At 34.6% G+C, this 21,611-nt stretch overlaps 2 protein-coding genes across 2 annotated transcripts in view; both read left to right on the top strand.

Annotated features, from left to right (window-relative positions):
* Positions 1–14,673, top strand: part of LOC107656488 (microtubule-associated tumor suppressor 1-like) — a 50,383-nt gene extending 35,710 nt beyond the window's left edge. Inside the window, exons 8-15 of the mRNA XM_016444374.1 lie at positions 4,572–4,638; positions 6,724–6,938; positions 8,403–8,508; positions 8,630–8,703; positions 8,857–8,952; positions 9,654–9,770; positions 13,453–13,550; positions 13,662–14,673. Coding sequence (XP_016299860.1) covers positions 4,572–4,638; positions 6,724–6,938; positions 8,403–8,508; positions 8,630–8,703; positions 8,857–8,952; positions 9,654–9,770; positions 13,453–13,550; positions 13,662–13,869 — 981 coding nt within the window. The 3' untranslated portion in view covers positions 13,870–14,673. The remainder of the gene's footprint in view (positions 1–4,571; positions 4,639–6,723; positions 6,939–8,402; positions 8,509–8,629; positions 8,704–8,856; positions 8,953–9,653; positions 9,771–13,452; positions 13,551–13,661) is intronic.
* A 2,587-nt stretch (positions 14,674–17,260) lies between these two features.
* pcm1 (pericentriolar material 1) overlaps positions 17,261–21,611 on the top strand; it is a 43,593-nt gene continuing 39,242 nt past the window's right edge. The window contains exons 1-2 of the mRNA XM_016444364.1: positions 17,261–17,399; positions 19,943–20,060. Of these exons, the coding sequence (XP_016299850.1) occupies positions 19,956–20,060 (105 nt within the window). The 5' untranslated portion in view covers positions 17,261–17,399; positions 19,943–19,955. The remainder of the gene's footprint in view (positions 17,400–19,942; positions 20,061–21,611) is intronic.

Raw genomic sequence — 21,611 nt, 5'->3', positions numbered from 1 at the left:
CATTCCTCGGTGTCCTATATATAATGCAAATTTGTCATCTTATCTCCTTATCTCTCAATAATAGCAAGCCTTCCCACATCAATTCTTCTTATCAAAACAGCTTAAAAAAACACCTATAGGATACTTCACAAATTTTGCACTTCAACTCCAGAAACCCCACATACTGTCTAGAAAATTCAAATCTTTCACTTTCTTTCCACTCGTGAAAAAAGCGAGACTTTACTTTGGGGAAAGTTGACAATTTTAGCCCTTGTGTCACCCACAGTGATTGATAGTGAGCACAGAGGAGGTGGGATGTTGCTGTGAGGAATGCACCAGCTGCTATTGAGTCCCAGGGGGTGGGGTTTGGAGAAGGGGTGTGGTTTATTTTCCCACCTCACTGCTGTTTGGCTGATAACAGTAGAGCAATGTTTCTCTGTACCCACCCACCACTTTGCACTTTTACCATATTTCATAGAATATAATTACATGGTATTTTTGAAATTTTTTTATGGAAAATACCACTGTGGAAGTGTCTACTAAAAATTTTATATTTCAAGTAAAACTAGTTCAAATAAAATTTGTTCAAGCACATGCAAATGGGTTGTTTGCTTGTGCTTGAACTGTCATCAAAACTATTGCATATGGATTTTATTAAAATCTAACTTTGAGCAAATACCTCATTACTTTTTAATTGAATCATTTTTCCCCAGTCTAATTACTCATTTGTTCTGATTCTTCATGTATTTTTCTTACACAGCTTTGCAGACCTGTGGTCTTCTGCCATGTAACGGTTCCCATGTTGACCATAATATTATATAAGCTCCAATACACCAAGCACAATCTCATTTATAGAACAGCCATGTTATGTAACTCTGATATCACCTTTGGACTTACTTCTTGTACCCTGGTAAAATGTGATTCATCTATTATTTTGGTCTCAGTATATCAATAAGAACCAATCAAATTGCTTGCCCATAAAAAAGAAATATTTTCTTCATAACCACAGAACCCACTTTTCCACCTACTCACTCTTTCAACATTCATCTTTCCATTTTCTCTTATCTGAGTTTCCACTCCCTCTCTCTTAGGAGGAATACGGGAGCAGGTCTGTGATAGGGAGGGAGTTGTTTCTAATGCAGCATGCCTGGAGACTGATGCTGACAGACCAGTTTTTAATGTAGAGAAGGAGGAAAGTAGTTGAAGATTGTTGGGTTGTTTGACTGGTAGGGGAGAAGAGAGAGCAGGAGCGTGAGTTTGAGGAGAAGATGGGCTCCTCCGGGAGCAAACCTGGCCTGAAGAAGCTTCCTGGCTCCAAGAAGAATCAAAAGGTGCAGTTTAGTTCCTTTGAGTGGTTATTTTGCAATTACTGGTATTGGCAGATTTACTAGTTGCTACTCTGTTTCTCAGTAACTTCTTTCTCAAAGTGTAGGTATGTTTTGATTCTTAACTTGCTGCTCATCAACCAAACCATTGTTAATCTTGATAGGTGATTCATTATGGTTTGTGATGGCAGTTGTGTGTCATGTGTTGTGCATATGGAGTAATCTATTTTGTTTGAGCTTTATTTATGTTTCCAGTTTTTCAGTTTGTGCATTCAAACTTGGTGCACAATCACATGCTTGCTTTTTCCCTGAGTCTGTAGAAGGTGTTCTTTGTGTGTTTTGCCCATGCAAAGTGTGTTTTTGTATAGTTCAGAGGTGTAAAACTCCTGTCCTCTTATCCCAGGCCATGAACCCGAGTGTATGTGAGTACAGTAACCATAACAGGGAGTTTGACTTCAGTTTGGACGTGAGGTTTGTGTGTCAGCATGTTCTGTTAAGTTTGTCCATCACGTGTTCAGCAGTCTCTGACAGTCTTTATCACAGAACATAGTAATCTCAGGCCATGTGATCTTTGGCTATGTAGAGGTTACTTTAACATTAAGCGTCACTTAATCACAGACACACACACATATGTCTTTCCTGGAACATTTAAATCAGCCTCACACTGACCCTTGATCATGCCTGCAGATAAGAAACTGATTGTGATGGTTCTTATCCAACAACAACAACAACCCATTCTGCCAGTACTGACAGTGTCCAGCTGAGAGTCACACATAATGCATGATATCATTGCAAAAGAGTGTTTTATTCATAATTCTGATCAAATGTGAGTGTGTATTCAATGTGTAAAGTAAATCAAGAAGTGGCTTGGTTTTTTACAGTATGTTTGAGGTTGTATTAAAGCATGTCTTGAATCTTTTCAAGGTTTTGGGGAAATTTTAATGCGTGGCCTGCAGTGCAGTTGTTCTTATTCTGTGGACCACTGGTGGTCCATGACCAGATTCTAAGTTATTGGCTGATTAAAAAACAAATGCATCTAAATTAATAATTATAATAGACAAAGAAGTAACAACATTACGTTAAATGACTGATTAATCAATTCATAACAATAAAATAATTAACTAATTATGTTAACAGTAATTTGGGATTAAAATATGTTCTTGTTTAACAAACAGTGGGCTCATAGAAGTTCATTGGCTGTGAGTGGAAGTAGCTAATTTCAATGAAAGAAGAATTAGCTAAATATTTGGTGGTTTCCCCCAGTAGCCATTAGTTTGTTATCATCTGTATTTATATGCTTATTAATATTTTGAATTAGCTTTTATTTTTATATTCTCAGTTTTCATTTAAATTTAAATTTTTTAGTATTTTTTGTGCTTTTGTCTTTTTATTAGTTCTTTTAAAGCTACTTTTATATGTAGCTTTTATATTTTATTTTAGTCATTTTAGTGCTTCAAATTCATTTTATTTCAACAGAAATGTACATTTTCATTTAAGTTGTTAATCTAATATTTAGATTTTATTTTACTAACAAGTTTTTGTTTAGTTTTAAGTAACAGCACTTTCCCCTAGATTTGGTTTATTAGGTTGTTTTTCATTTTTATTAAAATGTTTCTAAAAATGTTTTAAGAACCATTGCATTGTGACAAGCTATACTTCTAAAAATATTTAAAACAACACATTCTTTTTGGTATTAAACATTTGTATGATTAAAAAAAAATTATGCACCTTTTATGAACTTACATTATTTAACTAAATGTAATATTTATTCTTTCAAAAATACATTATTTTTTAAAGAATATAAATTAATATTTTCCTTTACAGTATATTCTATAAGTCTAATACTATATGTGACCCTGGACCACAAAACCAGTCTTAAAGGGTTACTCCACCCCAAAATTATTATTTTTTTATTAATCACTTACCCCCATGTCGTTCCAAACCCTGTTCCTCCGCAGCGGTGACCAGGCTACAATAGTCCAAATATAAGTACTTATTATAAGTGTACCGTAGTGATTCGGAATAAGACAAAAACGCGGTTTGGAAGATGATTTCATGATGTACTCGCTCATTATGTACATTTTGCAAATTCTGAACACAGAAAAAGTTACATAGCGCTGCTTTAAGATATTTTGGATGAAAACCGGGAGGCTTGTGACTGTCCCATTGACTGCCAAGTAAATTACACTGTCAAGGTCCAGAAAAGTATGAAAGACATCGTCAGAATAGTCCATCTGCCATCAGTGGTTCAACCGTAACGTTATGAAACGACGAGAATACTTTTTGTACGTGAAGAAAACAAAATTAAAGACTTTATTCAACAATTCGTCTCCTCTGTGTCTCTCCGCATCGAAAATATAAATTCAAAATATAAACCCTATAAATGTATCTCAATGATACTAAAATAACACAAGTTCAAAACTTTGGGGTCAGTAAGATTTTTTTAAAGAAATGTATACTTTAATTCAGCAAGGATCTATTACATTGATCAAAAGTGACGGTAAAGACATTTATAATGATACAAAGAATTATATTTCAGATAGATGCTGTTGTTTTAAACTTTATTTTCATCAAATAATTTCTGAATAGAATAGAAATCAGTTAATTCAAATTCTAATATTATTTCAAAATAATACTGTTTTTTTGTACTATATATATATATATATATATATATATATATATATACATATACAGTAAATTTGAAGTTTGAAATTATATATGTGACCCTGGACCACAAAACCAGTCTTAATCGCTTGGTTATATTTTTAGCAATAGCCAAAAAAACATTGTATGGGTCAAAATTATCGATTTTTCTTTTATGCCAAAAATCATTAGGATATTAAGTAAAGATCATGTTCCATGAAGATATTTTGTAAATTTCCTACCATAAATATATCAAAACTTAATTTTTGATTAGTAATATGCATTGCTAAGAACTTCATTTGGACAACTTTAAAGGCGATTTTAGATTTTTTTGCACCTTCAGATTCCAGATCTTCAAATAGTTGTATCTCGGCCAAATATTGTCCTATCCTAATAAACCATACATCAATTGAAAGCTTATTTATTCAGCTTTCAGATGATGTATAAATCTCAATTTTAAAAAATTGACCCATATGACTGGTTTTGTGGTCCATGGTCACATATATTCTTTTACCTAAAATCTTTCTTTATGTTAGACATTTTATTACCAACTATGCTTTTACACTTTCTTGATTTGTTTGAGTGACTCATTTTTGGTTTTGTTTTTTCTGTCATTTATTATAGCGTGAGGTGGCAGTCAAACAGAAGGAAGAACTTTCTGTCCAAATCAACAACCTGCGAGAGCAACTGGGTAAGCAACACATGTCCAGTCACACACAGAGACTTCGTTATTATGTCCCTTTTCAAGGCTCACAGACCGTAAGCTTTCATCTTGGTTAGATAGCTGTCATGTAACAGGTGCTTTTATTCAGAGTGACTTGAAAAAACACTAATTGTAGGGAAAGTCTCTGTGAGAAACCTTGGAATAACTGCCTTGCTCAAGGGCACAGTTCTGATAAAATAGGTCTGTGTGAATGTCTAGTTTCGGGGTCACACCTAGTTGGAATTGCAGAATTTCAGAATTTGTTTTAGCACGGTTTTTTTTTTTTTTCTTCTTACGGATTATTTACCCAAGCCGTATTTAGCCGTATTCACTCAACTCTTCTTTAGAGAATGTTAAATTCTAGTGATCTATGTATTAATTATTTGTCTATATTATCATTAACACCACTTAGCCTGTGTTTGAAGCTTTATTACCTTGCTGTGAATTGCCAGTCACATATTTGTTCTTGGATGATATTATTCTCTACATTCCAGAGTGAGGCTGTTTCATGTTTTATCCTGTTGAATTCTCTGTTCCGATGAGCATCGTATTGATGGAAGTGTACAGCTCATTGTTTGGAAATTGGGAAACCGATGTTAACAACCACACGGCAGTCACATTCCACCTGTTTTATTACGCCCTGTAGACGTTTGACTGCCTTTTATTGTGTTTGGAGTTGGTGTATTTATTTGAATGTGTTAGCAACAAAATACGACTCCTCAATCCATTCGCACCTTGAACACAAATACGCACACATTCTTGGCAAGCCTGGGCACACACATTTCTAATGCTGTAGAGCGTTAGGGTTGTGCAGCTTGTTATGTTTAATTAGTCTGGCCTTACACACTCATGGCCTTTGGCTTTGGGACAAGTGTGAGGGATGTGTGTGTGGTGTATGAGGAATGTTTCACTCACACTGGCTCCTGTATGCAAGTCTGAAGGTGCAGTTGGCCAAATGACACTCTGCTGCTGGTTCAGTCCTCACAGAATTCAAAGAAATAGTTATCCTGAGGCTTCAGAAACACATGCATGCTAGGCTTAAATGTCCATTGAAAATTTGAGAGGAATCCTAACTGCACTCTTCAGAATTTGTAATTATGTCATTTTAATGTAAATGTACTGATAATTACATGTTTTAAAGAATAGAATTCTTAATACAGTATGTTCTAGATTCAAATCTTGATTTTACAGAATATTTAGCTAATTAAATTAGTTAAATTCTAGATTCTATTGATACTTTAGGGAATTAAACCATCAGCATGTTCCAGATTATACTGGCTGAATAATAATAATATAATATAATATATATATATATATATATATATATATACACACACAATTATAATTAATTATTATTATGGAATTAATTAATATTTTGAATTAGCTTTTATTTTTATATTTTCAGTTTTCATTATTTTAATTTGAAAGTTCTGGGATTTTTGTTATGTGCTGTTTTATTTTTATTACTATTTTTTATATTTCTTTTTAGCTTTAATTTCTTTTTAGTAATTTTATTACTTCAACTTAAAACTTATTTTATTTAATTTCTAGTACAGTTCTATTCTACATTTCTATTTTTTCTAGAAATGTCTAGAACATTTCTGTTCTATTGTTTTTTATTATTTTATTTAATCTTTATTTCAGTTAACAAAAACAATTTTCAGTATTTTTAACTTTTAGAAATGTTCTTCTGTTTCAATTTACACTAGGTTAAATTCTATTTTGTATTCTCTTTGCCGAATTAAACCCATGGTTCATTCTAGATTTTGTGTTATATTCTACTGGCTCTTTAGAGAATTGACCATCAAAACTTTCCAGAATTTCTACATTTTTAATTCGCTGAAGAGTCCGTAGAATCTAGAATAGAATTCTGACAACGTAAGGAATTTTACCACCAGTACATTCTAGGTTCTATTCTGGATTTTACTGACTCTTTAGAAAATTGACCAACTGGTGGATTCTATATTGTTTTGTCTGAACCATCAGAACATTCTAGATTCAATAAAATTTTAAATTTGCCGTACAATAGTCACAATGCTCCTAACATGCTCCTCTCTATCACTTAATTCCCAGGTAACTCTATCTCGTGTTGTGAACAGCTGGAGAGAGAGAAGGAGGAGGTGCGTGTTACTTTGGAGGCATTGTTTCAGAAACTAAAGGAGCAGCATCAGACAGAACTACAGCAGCTGGAGGAGCGGCTGAAGGACTTCTACTCCGCAGAATGGGACAAGACCCACGAGGCCTATCAGAGAGAGGCGGATAAATGCAGGGCGCTCATGCAGCAGCAGGTAGGATCTTACCTGGGCTTGCCTCTGCTTACATCACACAGAAATCATGTGTCATGTAATCATGTTAAATGGGCTCTAATCACGCAATATTACGTCTGGTTTATTGTGAGCGCATTTTCTGAATTATATATATATATATATATATATATATATATATATATATATATATATATACACACAATTATAATTAATTATTATTATGGAATTAATTAATATTTTGAATTAGCTTTTATTTTTATATTTTCAGTTTTCATTATTTTAATTTGAAAGTTCTGGGATTTTTGTTATGTGCTGTTTTATTTTTATTACTATTTTTTATATTTCTTTTTAGCTTTAATTTCTTTTTAGTAATTTTATTACTTCAACTTAAAACTTATTTTATTTAATTTCTAGTACAGTTCTATTCTACATTTCTATTTTTTCTAGAAATGTCTAGAACATTTCTGTTCTATTGTTTTTTATTATTTTATTTAATCTTTATTTCAGTTAACAAAAACAATTTTCAGTATTTTTAACTTTTAGAAATGTTCTTCTGTTTCAATTTACACTAGGTTAAATTCTATTTTGTATTCTCTTTGCCGAATTAAACCCATGGTTCATTCTAGATTTTGTGTTATATTCTACTGGCTCTTTAGAGAATTGACCATCAAAACTTTCCAGAATTTCTACATTTTTAATTCGCTGAAGAGTCCGTAGAATCTAGAATAGAATTCTGACAACGTAAGGAATTTTACCACCAGTACATTCTAGGTTCTATTCTGGATTTTACTGACTCTTTAGAAAATTGACCAACTGGTGGATTCTATATTGTTTTGTCTGAACCATCAGAACATTCTAGATTCAATAAAATTTTAAATTTGCCGTACAATAGTCACAATGCTCCTAACATGCTCCTCTCTATCACTTAATTCCCAGGTAACTCTATCTCGTGTTGTGAACAGCTGGAGAGAGAGAAGGAGGAGGTGCGTGTTACTTTGGAGGCATTGTTTCAGAAACTAAAGGAGCAGCATCAGACAGAACTACAGCAGCTGGAGGAGCGGCTGAAGGACTTCTACTCCGCAGAATGGGACAAGACCCACGAGGCCTATCAGAGAGAGGCGGATAAATGCAGGGCGCTCATGCAGCAGCAGGTAGGATCTTACCTGGGCTTGCCTCTGCTTACATCACACAGAAATCATGTGTCATGTAATCATGTTAAATGGGCTCTAATCACGCAATATTACGTCTGGTTTATTGTGAGCGCATTTTCTGAATGTGTGAACTGTTTTTTTGTTTTTTTTTTAATGTTTGTCTTTTTAAATTCATTAATTTATAATTGTTTTGACTGTGAATAAATGGCATCAGTAACTAAAAACATTTTTTACGTGATGGTGCATCTGCCCTGCAATACCAACCAGTGCAACTTGAGCAAAAAATAAAGTACATTTATTGTTTAATGAAGATGAGTATGGTTTCCACTGACAGGTGGAGGATGTGAGGAGCAAACAAGAAGCACTGAGGAGCCAACAGGAAGTGGTACACACTCAGCAGATAGCAACACTGAAACAGGCACATGAGACTTCACTTGCAGGTAATTTCACTCATCAAAAGGCCTATTGTTTATCCTTTCATTACATGTACTGTATTTTGATTTTGATCTAATCTTTCTGTCAGATGAGGAAAATCTATCCATTTTTTTTTTCATTTTCCAGAGCTCAGGAAGACTCATGAACAGGACATGCAAGAACTTGATAAAACACTCAAGGAGTCTGAAGCCATGCTCAATGTATGCATCGCCGTCTTAACATGCAAATATGAATTAACTTACTTTTAATCTTCAAAATATATTGTATTCATATTATGCTTAATTTGCAAATTGAAAATAATGTGTATATGCTTTTTGGTAATTGTTTATTTAATCACTTTCTCTATCCTACAGGAGAAAATTCAGACTTTGACAGCAGAAAACGAGGCTTTGAAAGAAAGACTGAGAGAAGAGGAGGAATGGAGGAGAGCTCTGGCAGACAAAAGTCAGGTAAAATTTGTAATGCTTTTGCAGTAATCTGTATTATTCACAGTATAACCACATTGCTGGTTTACAGTTAGTGTAATTGAATTTAAATAATTTTTTCACTATTTTATGACAAGCCCCAAAACGAATGCTAATACACTATTATAATTATTAATATTTTGACTTTTATTGTCATATTTTCAGTTTTCATTTTTCATTTTAGTTTTAGTAATTTCATTATGTTTTTTTTGTCATATTTATTACTTTTTTAATATTTCTGTTAGGCTTATTTATTTTTATTTCAATTTTAGTTGTATTAATTTTAGTACTTCAATTTAGTTTCACTTAGACAGCATTTCTAATTTTTAAAATGTAATGCATTATTTTCATGTTATTGTAGTTCAGCTGTTTTTCTATTAACAAAAATGACTGTTAATAGCTATAAATAACAACACTGACACCAAGAACTGTGTCCTAATGCAGTCCATTAGAAATGTTTACATTTGTGTGGGTCTTCTGTTCTTATTCTGGTGTGCTTGTCAACAACAGCATCCCCAACCGTAGTTTCAAGAGGGCTAGTGGGACATCTGATTGACCATCTTGACCATGTAAAGCTAGTTACTGTGACCCATACCAAGCCTGTGACCCGTAGAGATGCTCCATGTATTTCTTTGTAGTCCCAGATGCCGTAAACACAAACTGAGCACCTTTTTCTCTGTGTGCAGAAGGACGCTCACACACTGTTTTTGGAACAAGAGCTGGAGAGTCTCAGAGCCGTGCTGGAAATAAAGACCAACCAGATACACCAGCAAGACAAGAAACTAATGCAGATGGACAAACTGGTGAGAATATGCACACATGTAATAAATATGCATTAGATGCCCCTGTAGCTTCCTCGTTGCATTATGAGCCCATCAAATTCTGGTTACATCTGCCTGTATCACTGGATCTATAATTAGCCTTTGCCAGGTCAGCTGCCTTCATGTCAAGTAGCTTCCTTATATTCCTATTACATCATTTATGTCACTGTTAGATATTTGTGACCATGGACCACAAAACCAGTCATAAGGGTCAATTTTTTGAAATTGAGATTTATACATCATCTGAAAGCTGCATAAATAAGCTTTCCATTGATGTCTGGTTATGATAGGTTATGATTGTTATGATAGGACAATATTTGGCTGAGATACAACTATTTGAAAATCTGGAATCTGATGGTGCAAAAAAATCAAAATACCGAGAAAATCGCCAATTGATAATTTTGACCCATACAATGTTTTTTTGGCTATTGATAATCAGATGAGGAAAATCTATCCATTTTTTTTTTCATTTTCCAGAGCTCAGGAAGACTCATGAACAGGACATGCAAGAACTTGATAAAACACTCAAGGAGTCTGAAGCCATGCTCAATGTATGCATCGCCGTCTTAACATGCAAATATGAATTAACTTACTTTTAATCTTCAAAATATATTGTATTCATATTATGCTTAATTTGCAAATTGAAAATAATGTGTATATGCTTTTTGGTAATTGTTTATTTAATCACTTTCTCTATCCTACAGGAGAAAATTCAGACTTTGACAGCAGAAAACGAGGCTTTGAAAGAAAGACTGAGAGAAGAGGAGGAATGGAGGAGAGCTCTGGCAGACAAAAGTCAGGTAAAATTTGTAATGCTTTTGCAGTAATCTGTATTATTCACAGTATAACCACATTGCTGGTTTACAGTTAGTGTAATTGAATTTAAATAATTTTTTCACTATTTTATGACAAGCCCCAAAACGAATGCTAATACACTATTATAATTATTAATATTTTGACTTTTATTGTCATATTTTCAGTTTTCATTTTTCATTTTAGTTTTAGTAATTTCATTATGTTTTTTTTGTCATATTTATTACTTTTTTAATATTTCTGTTAGGCTTATTTATTTTTATTTCAATTTTAGTTGTATTAATTTTAGTACTTCAATTTAGTTTCACTTAGACAGCATTTCTAATTTTTAAAATGTAATGCATTATTTTCATGTTATTGTAGTTCAGCTGTTTTTCTATTAACAAAAATGACTGTTAATAGCTATAAATAACAACACTGACACCAAGAACTGTGTCCTAATGCAGTCCATTAGAAATGTTTACATTTGTGTGGGTCTTCTGTTCTTATTCTGGTGTGCTTGTCAACAACAGCATCCCCAACCGTAGTTTCAAGAGGGCTAGTGGGACATCTGATTGACCATCTTGACCATGTAAAGCTAGTTACTGTGACCCATACCAAGCCTGTGACCCGTAGAGATGCTCCATGTATTTCTTTGTAGTCCCAGATGCCGTAAACACAAACTGAGCACCTTTTTCTCTGTGTGCAGAAGGACGCTCACACACTGTTTTTGGAACAAGAGCTGGAGAGTCTCAGAGCCGTGCTGGAAATAAAGACCAACCAGATACACCAGCAAGACAAGAAACTAATGCAGATGGACAAACTGGTGAGAATATGCACACATGTAATAAATATGCATTAGATGCCCCTGTAGCTTCCTCGTTGCATTATGAGCCCATCAAATTCTGGTTACATCTGCCTGTATCACTGGATCTATAATTAGCCTTTGCCAGGTCAGCTGCCTTCATGTCAAGTAGCTTCCTTATATTCCTATTACATCATTTATGTCACTGTTAGATATTTGTGACCATGGACCACAAAACCAGTCATAAGGGTCAATTTTTTGAAATTGAGATTTATACATCATCTGAAAGCTGCATAAATAAGCTTTCCATTGATGTCTGGTTATGATAGGTTATGATTGTTATGATAGGACAATATTTGGCTGAGATACAACTATTTGAAAATCTGGAATCTGATGGTGCAAAAAAATCAAAATACCGAGAAAATCGCCAATTGATAATTTTGACCCATACAATGTTTTTTTGGCTATTGATAAAAATATACCCAAGCGACTTGAGACTAAGTCACATTTACTGATTAATCCAAAATGATGCCTTAAAGAATAGTTCACCCAAATTTTTTTAAATGAAAATTTCTTGAATGACTGTACAACACAAAAGAAGATACTTTGAAGAATGGTTTTGTCCATAATGAAAGTCAGTTGAGTCCAAAATGATATTGGACCCTACACCGATAAAAATTATTTTGTGGTGAAGTAAATACTACAGAAAAACAAATACAATTTCTACATGAAAAAGTTAGTTCAGGCAATAATTAAAAAAAACAGTTAATTCTATATTAGTACTCAATTCAAGCTAGTAGAAATTAAAGCATAAATATCAATGTTATAAAATGAAGTAAAGCCTACTCAACTTTTCTGATACTGGTGTTCACATAAACTGGGACATGAATAATAAATAAGGTTGATTTTGTTACTCTTTTTTATTATTTATTTATTGCTGTTTTCCAGCTGTAGTCACTCTGTTTTATCATTGCTTTTGTTGTCAGGTTTAGTAACATTCATTTTATACTCAAAAAAACGGTCAACAGAATGTTGCTGTCATTGTGTATTGTGTACCAAGTATTGAAGTCTCTGTGTTCGGATGAGTACTGCATTATTAATTATGTAGATATGGTGTCTTAGATGTTTCTGAGTAAAACAAAAACTTTAAAAGCGTGGTTTAATTCAGTGCTATATTCAGTATACACAGAGAGCCTTGGTCAAGCTAAAGTTACTTATTTTCTTTTTCTTATTTACTTAGGTAATTTGACTTAATTCTATATGTGAAATCAAATATAATTATGTAATATTTACTTAATTTCTTTATGAACGTTAAGTTCAATAGTATGTAGATTTTATTTGACAATAGCAGGTAAATTGTACAGAGCAGTAACATTAAAATTTACTTAAAGCAGTCATATGATGCGATTTCAAGTTTTCCTTTCTCTTTGGAGTGTTACAAGCTGATTGTGCATAGATAAGATCCCTGAAGTTGCAAAGACTAAAGTCTCAAAACCAAAGAGATATTCTTTATCAAAGTTAAGACTCTGCCACGCCCCCCTAAAACGGCTCGTTCTAACACGCCCCCACATATCTACCTCACTATGTGGCAATATTAGCATAATGCGGCCCAAATGTGCACGCAAAGAAAGAAGGCGTGGTTTCAGTAACCGCAGTTAGTGTTGAAGCAGCCATGTCAGGGTGATGCTGTGTGTTTCTAGATAAAGCATGTCAACATATTCTGTTACACCAAATACACAAAATAATGATCTTTAAAAAAGCATCATATGACCCCTTTAAAATGTGTTGGTGCAAATTGTTACAAAGATTTTATCAAGTAAATCTTACAAGTTTTATTTTTCAGTGTACTGACTATATGCACAAAAACAATGATAAATATAAAATATCTTTTGTGTTCTGCAGAATAAAGAAAAAATATTTTTGTAACTTGCCACATTTAAACTCGTAACACAGAGAAATCTATAAAGACAAAAAAATGTCATTTTTAACTTAACTTTGGGTTTACCATTGGTATAGCGTCTTTTTGATGAATAAATAATACATTCATGTTTTTAACGTTGTTTACAGATTGATGATAATTTGAAACTGGAAGAGTGTTTAAAGAAGGTCCAGCAGGAGAACGAGGACTACAAGGCTCGGATGGACAAACATGCTGCACTTTCAAAGTAAGTAGAATTCTTTTGTGTATTTCTTGGATCCAGCATAGCATTTTCTTTATAATATCAGTGTATTCAATTTTCAAAGTGGAAAACTTTTTTTACCTTGTTTGACTGTAGGCAGCTCTCCTCAGAGCAGGCCATGCTTCAACAGACCCTACAGAAAGAGTCGAAGGTCAACAAACGGCTATCTTTGGAGAACGAGGAGTTGCTGTGGAAACTACACAATGGGGACCTTTGCAGCCCTCGACGCCTCTCACCCTCCTCTCCTTTCCACTCGCCTCCAAACTCTGCCTCCTTCTCCACAGCCCCGATATCACCCAGATAACCTCTGAACTCTGACCACGCTTGCTCAGAGGCACATATGGACCCTTTGGCCATTTTATTCCTATAATAGGACTTGTACAGTTTGTAAAGGCTTGTAAAGTTTATAAATGTTCCCTTTCCAGTTAAAGACAATGATGCACAGTTGCACTTCTAGATCAAGGAATTGCCTTGTTCAGTTACAAGCTTGTTTGTTCTTTATTGTCTGTCTGTCTCTCCCTCCTTCAATCTCTTTCACAAACATTTCTCTGAGGAGGGAACATACCTCAGGGCTTGTACATAAAGTATCTCTTCCTCGGACTGCCATTTTCTGTTACTTGTGCTCTTTTATCCTTTTTTTTTGTTTTATTAAAATGGTTTGTGCATAGTAAGTCAAGGTGTAAAGCTGTCATTTTTTTTTGTATGCTGACAAGAACACTATATGATATTTGCAAAAAGGATGGAAAACAGAAGTCCTCTGTTTGCTTGGATTGACATTTTACAGCATGAATACAAAAAGGAAAAAAGACATTTCAAGAAAGAAGCTTAAATCTCAACCACACCTCTGAACTGCATATACTGTAGATCCAGATCTCTATTCCTAATATTGTGGAATGTATTTACTTCTCTCCCAAACTGTGTCCAGTGGCCCACACATCCAGAACGCTTAAGGTGTGAATGTGTCCCTATCTCAACCACAGTGCCCTTCTTTGCTTTATTTTATTTTTTTAATTAGTGCATTAAATTTCTGGATGTTTATCTATTATACTGTATGTTGTATTGTTTATTTTAATGCAAACAGCACACAGGGTTTATTTTTTGAAGTTTACAATTTCTTTAAATAAAGTACATGTATACATTCGAGGAAATATAAATAAAAATATTACAAAAAAGATGTTTGTGAACTCAGAACTTTCCACACAATTTTATCTTGCAGTTTGACCAAGAGAGCATGATGGTGTTTTTTTTTTTTTACTTTATACATAATTCTTATAATTTTTCTTTATTCCACGACCTTTTTAAAAGATAAATAGAATGTGTTTTTATACTGCTCTGATTTGAAATTAAATTGACGGTGTCAGTGTTAAGGAAGGGATAGTATGCCCAAAAATGAAAACACTTTTGGCTCCCATTGACTTCCATTGTATTTGGTTGTACGTACAGTAAGCCAGTGGGAGCCAAAACAACAATTTTCAAAATAACTTATTTTGTGTTCCAGAGAAGAAAGAAAGTCATGCAGGTTTGAAACGGCATGAGGCAGAGCAGAGTAAAAGATGACACTTATTATTTGAAGTGGACTATCACTTTAACCTATTCTGCCACCTTGTGGTTAAAGCTAAAACTTTCACTGTAAATGGAACGACAAATCACGCGAGAGTGACATCTAGTGGACATAATTGGAAATGCGAATTGAATGCTCGTTTGGAAGAGTGGAATACTGACAAGTTACACAGTACGGTTACGAACAAAAATATATTTTATATAATATGTAGTCTTTGTTAATTCTAATATTAGCAAAAGTTTTCTTGCGCTTAAGAGTTGAAGGCACACATTTTATTGAGCTATTTTTATGTTTATGTATTTCCACATTTTTTTTTTATAATATAAAAACTGCAGATAAAGGAAAGCAAAATTAACTTCAAGTATTAATAGTTATTTGGAGTTTCTGTGGGTTAAGCAAAGTTTCAGCAAACTTATTGAAGACGTTTTTTATTTTTATTAATTTTTTGAATTAAATGTATTAAAAAGTAATGGATATCAGATGGAAGTTGTATTTTCAAACGTTAAAGCATTTCTGATACAAGTCATTTACATTTAGAGACCATGTTGACATATTGTGTTCCATTTAATTTATTCCTTCATTTTTCTTTAATTTGTCATAAAAATGTCTTAAGTTTGAAATTTACTTTCATAAAACCTGCAGAAAACCTATTATTAATCACATAGTAACATTCACACTATAGAGCTTAAGTATTTCTTACGGTGTGTGTAAAGAGCCCAAGAGGGCAGGAATGATAGATTATAAAGGGCATGTGTGTGCATGTTAGAAAAAGCCCATGCATACGTGTGCATATGTGTACGTGTGCATGTGTCAATATCTCAGAAGAATGATCATAACTCACAGTATTTGCTTATTGAATCGCACTGAGAAAATGCTGTCTGCATGATATCAACAGCCTGCTATGGATCAATAAAATAGTATGCTTCATATCCAGTGGTTGTGCAAACAGCCCAAAGCTCAGCTATTTCAGTAGAAATATGTCTAACAGTAAAAATCCATAAACGCACCTTTTCAAAAAAGCTATCCTTCCCTGATGAACACTCGTGAAGGTCTGTTCAGTGAAAAATAAGCCTAAGAACATGGTAACACTTTATTTTACAGTATCCTTATTACAAGTTACATATATACTTGCTATAGCACTAACAGTAAATTATGCATAATTACATGCAACTAATCCTAAACCAAAACCATAATAGTATGTGTTGTTAACTGATATTACTCAGTACTTATTTAATGAATTACCTTAAAATAAAGTATCTAATGACCTTAAAAGGAAGTGTAACCAAACACCTACTTAGTTGTTTTCCATTATAATGCATTTATGTGTTTCTGAATGTATGTTTATCCTCATGCTACTAATACTAATAAGTAGTTTGTTTGAACCAGAGAGTACAGCTATTCACTTTATCATTTTTGTTCTCATCATTCTCCAAGTGACAGCAGCACCACACATGTTTTGTCTCTTTTTCATAAATGTATTGTCAAATATATAGATTCATCAGCGTAACCTACCAAGTGTGCTTATGATAAAGAGCACAAAAGACCAAGTACTCATAGATAAAAATCTCCCAGGCCCTGTAAATTTATGTGACGTGAAGAGAAAGACTTTATATGTCGCCGGTTTTTTACCGTAAATTTTACGGATTTTTTTTTACAGTGTATGCATTTTTCAAAGTATAAACTATTGTTATTATACTAAGGGGTTTTGTCCTTGAAATTATTTCCCAGGGTAACAATTTGGTTAGGATTTTGCATTTTCATTACATGATATCACGTTATTTTGAAAATTAATCCATTAAACAAGAAATATTTCAGTTTTTACCTTGTTTTTCATTTATTTTTAAGTATTTAAACTCATCACCATCATTCCATCAGTCACATTTCTCTGCATCTGTACTTTTAAGACATTGCGCATAACTTCTCCAACTGTTCCAAATGCTTCCGAGAAGTAAAATAGTGCCAATCTTTTAAGGCCTCAATTTGTTAACTAGCTTAACCTATTTAATGATGTCATCTTAAAATATAAATATACAACTTTTAATGTCAAAATATGCAACAAATAAAAAGAAATACACAATAAATGTCGGTTTAATGAAAATGAGAGCGGTATCCTTTCGCCTGTTTGTTTGGATATAGGTTAAAGATGGCCGCGACTGGACAGGCGGTTACTCCGAGTGGAAGGCACTACGCATTGACACTTTATCTGGGATTTTAATAAACTACATATGATAATTATTTTCATGTTCCAGTAATAGGTTGCCTCAGCGTTCAAGGTAAGTGTCCTGATTATTCAGCAAAACAGCCTGCTAACGTTAGCTGTGCTCGTTCAGTTGTTTCTCTCTCAACTTGTTAGCTTGCTACGTTAAGTTAGCTCCCTCACTAAAGACATTCAAAGTTATTTCAAGAAATATCAGCATATTTCGTATCTCGGAGTGAAATACCACTCAAATGTGAAAGTTTTGCTCTCGTTTCATTATTATGGAAAACATTTTAAGTGGGACAATTGGATCTGGGACGCTTGAAGGTGGACCAAGTGGATCGTATTATGTGAGAGAATGATGCACCGGTCAGATGCCTTTGTGTCAGATGGACAAGTTTAAGAACACCAAGTCCTATGTCAATATAGAATAATACACTATTGAGCTAATGTGTGATTTAGCTTCTAATCTCCTATCTTTATTATAAATATATTAATCAGACTTGGGATATTTGGTTTTGTTGTTGTGACCCTGTGTTGGGTTTGTTTCTCTAAGCCGGGAGTTTTCGCGGGGAACTAGAGTTCCAAGGCTTGTGCCAGAGGTGACCATGGTAACCACGGTGACAGACCAAAAAGCTTTCACGCGTCTGTTAAAGTCTCTGTCAGTCGTTATGCTCGAGGATTTTATGTCTGTGAGGGAGCTTGTACTTAATTTATAACAACTGTTGGTTTGTAATATCTTAAACTAACGTTACTCTAAACTTATTCAGCACAGTTTCACCTGCACAGGTGAAAGCGCCTATGTAAGAGAGAAGCGAGTGTTGACAGTTAGCCGGGAAGCTGAGCGGTTTGACCGGGTTAACCGTTTTAACGGACTCTTCTCACAAACGAGCAGATTATAAGACCAAAACCAGACCTCAGTGCACATTTGTCGGAAGAACAAAGAGCACAGACGTCTTTTTGAAAAGTAAGTTACGTTTAAGTAACCGTAACGTTAGCATAACTTCTTTTTGGATATAAACCATAGTACTGTGGTTTTTTTTTTATACACTTAACTTTACTATGGTCGTACCATGGTAACGTTAGTACCTTTGGAGAACCATGTAGTGATCCTCAAATCTGGCTCGCGAGATCCACTTTCCTGCAGAGTTTAGCTCTACCCTAATCAAACACACCTGAGTTTGCTAATCAATGTCTTCAGGATCATTAGAAAATCTCAGGTAGGTTTGTTTGATTATAGGGTTGGAGCTAAACTTTCTGCAGGAAAGTGGATCTCGCGAGCCAGATTTGAGGATCACTGTGGATTCAGTACCATACTTAACAAAATACAACTGTATTCCAATTACTGCTCCATGGTATTGACACAGTAAATTTTTTAGGATATTATAAGAACTTATACTGTGGTGAAGGTCTGTCATTATCTACAGTTTTTTCAAGTTAATGTTGTCAATAGAGCCCGACCGATACTGTTTTTTTGGGGGTCAATTCCGATATTATATCGATATATCGGCCGATATTCTTTGTGTATATTATAGTACAGTACCAGTCAAAAGTTTGGGCACTTTCCCATTCGTGTGTCCAAACTTTTGACTGATACTATATATAGAATACAGTATATACTTAAACCGAATATACTGTATATACATAAACACATTTTTTTGCAATGAACACTCAAATGTGGTGATCAAACACTTATAATGACGTGTCAAAGATATGTAATGGAGGCAGGGCATTTAACAATAAACTTTATTATCCAAAATGAATCTGACATCAGTGCACTGAACAGTAAAGTTGAAGTTTATTCAAATTTATTTCAATTCAATTGAACTATCAGTAAGCCCTGCCCCGCCCAGTTACTGTTGCTCCCTCGGACAAACAAACGGAGCTGCTCACTCTTTCTTTCTGAGCTTGTAGCTTGTAACACTCCAAAGAGAAAGGAAAACTTGAAATCGCATCATATGACCCCTTTAAAATAAATATGGTGGGTAACTCGAAGTGAGGGTTTACAGATCACAATGCAAACAGGAGAAGTCTCATCTTATGGCCGTCACGATCGCAGATAACAACATCCCGGATCAACACTGTTCATGTATCGCAGGGTGCAATTAAATTAATGTACATTTAACCAGTTTATTATGGAGAGGCACTGAAATGTAGACCTTCGTTTATGTGTTTTTGACCTACACTGTACACGATGTGTAAACAGTTTGCTATTTAGGTTTGTAATAGCATGGACTCACTAACTTTAACGTTAACTAGTTTTAGCCCAGAGGTACTTTGCTGAAGCACAAGATGACATTAATGTTCTGCTTGAGCAGATGAAAATTGTAACTTAATGTGTATGACAACCAGAAAAGGAACATTTTTGTCTTCATTTGATAAAATGCGATAAAATCGGCAAAGTGATATATCGGTCGGGCTCTAGTTGTCATGCTCAGTGTGGCGTGTTATATGTTGCTTGGCAGCTGGTCAAACAAACCTCAGCCCCTCAAATGAAACTGTCACATCAAGAAGCTGTGTGGCTGCACCGTGTATATGAGTTTTCTGAGAAAGTGGATTGGGGTTATGCATTTCTTTAGGTGAGGTTTGTGTAAGTGTTCATTTGGTGGTTTTCTGCAGGTTCTGATTGTTCATGATGGCGACGGGCGGCACACCATTTGAAGATGGCACAGATGAGCAGGAGCTGCACAACTGGAGCATCTCCAATGGAAGCTTAGATGACCGACTCAACAATATGGTATGATTCAGTTGCACTGATACTTCTGCGTAACAGGATCATTAGAGTGTGGCAAGGATGAAGTATGTTTGTAGGCCAACCCGGAAGTTAGCATCACTCTGGTTCCCTCAACAAAAAGCCAATAGGTTTTTTTTCTGTTGGCTTTTGGAGTATTGCTGAAAATAAGCTCTGTGACCAATAAAAGGTCATGAGTCTTAGATTTTTTGTTCATCAAGATAATCTTCACGAATTAACACAACTTTTATACATTTTAAACCCTAAATGCAATCTGCAGAAGTGAAACATTAGGTTATGAACAATCTACAGCATGGTTGTCAACATCATTAGCCTTCAACTCTTTTAACTGTAAATTTAAAATCTACATGCTGGAAAGTTTGAGGTAGAATAGTTTGCAGTATAGTATAAGTGAGTATAAGTATAAACACACTTGAAGCTGTAGAAATGGACTAGTGAGTCAGTAGTTTTCCTGTTGGGCATAATGATGTTTAATGTGTCCGACAACGTCCCATTTAGTCACTTGTTAGCCATCTACCTTTTCAAGACATGTAAAAGCTTAAACAATCATAAATGGGGTATTAGAAATTTTTGTACAATAAAATGTAATCATTTCTTGAGATTGTGTTAAAGACCTTATTTCAGGCATTCAAGGTCCCATTAAAAAACCCTACCGACTTTCGTATGATGGGACCAGAAGGCCATTGTTTCTGGGTTTTAGGACTCTTTTCTCTATATTTTAGGCTTGTGAGCTGTTGTTCACCTAATGCAGTGGTTCTCAAATTGTGGGAGGCACCCGCCGGGGGGGCGCACAAGTATTGCAGGGGGGGCGCGGGCCATCTCAAGTCGAGTGAGGGCCATCAGCAGAAAAAGAAAATAAATAAAACGGTAAACAGCCAAAGGACGTAACTTAGAATGGGAGATGGATCAGTTTGTGAAAGGGAAGAGAAAAGCCATAGATGAAGTCGCACAGACCCAGGCAGGTGCTGGTCATTCGAAAGCTAAATGCAGAAAATATGACGAGGCATATCTTGCTCTCGGCTTCACTCATCGTGTCTATACTGGACGCAACAGTTGTTAACAGCTCTACACTGGACGCGACAAAGCGACCGTTGCAAATCATTTTAACTTTGTGTCAGTAAGTCATAAATAGAACAAGGCATCAGTTTAATGTCTGGGTTTTGTCGTGCCACGCCGCATCCAGTGTACACAGCGTCACTGATTATAATGGGTTCTACTGTATTTTGCAGCTCGCGTCTGGTGTAGACACGGTGTTTAATGTCATTGGTGAGGAGGACAGACTGTGTGTGTCCTATGCCTTAGCGGACAGCATGAAACCCACAAAAAAAAAATCTCTATGCTATTTTTCAATGTTTCAAGTGATGCAGATGTTTTTTTTTCCATGTAGGTTTTTTAAATTAAAAAAGCATACATTTTACATAATGTTTAGTGAAATTATTTGGTAGTCTGAGGTGGGATGGGGATTCGGGGGAGTGGGTGCCAGATTATTTTATAGGTTTAAAGGGGGGCGCGACCAAAAAAGTTTGAGAACCACTG

This window comes from Sinocyclocheilus anshuiensis, unplaced genomic scaffold (genome assembly GCF_001515605.1).
Source record: "Sinocyclocheilus anshuiensis isolate Anshui unplaced genomic scaffold, SAMN03320099.WGS_v1.1 scaffold85, whole genome shotgun sequence".
Classification (NCBI taxonomy): Eukaryota; Metazoa; Chordata; class Actinopteri; order Cypriniformes; family Cyprinidae; genus Sinocyclocheilus; species Sinocyclocheilus anshuiensis.
Note: the sequence above shows the minus strand (reverse complement) of the source record. Positions and strands in the feature narration are given on the sequence as shown.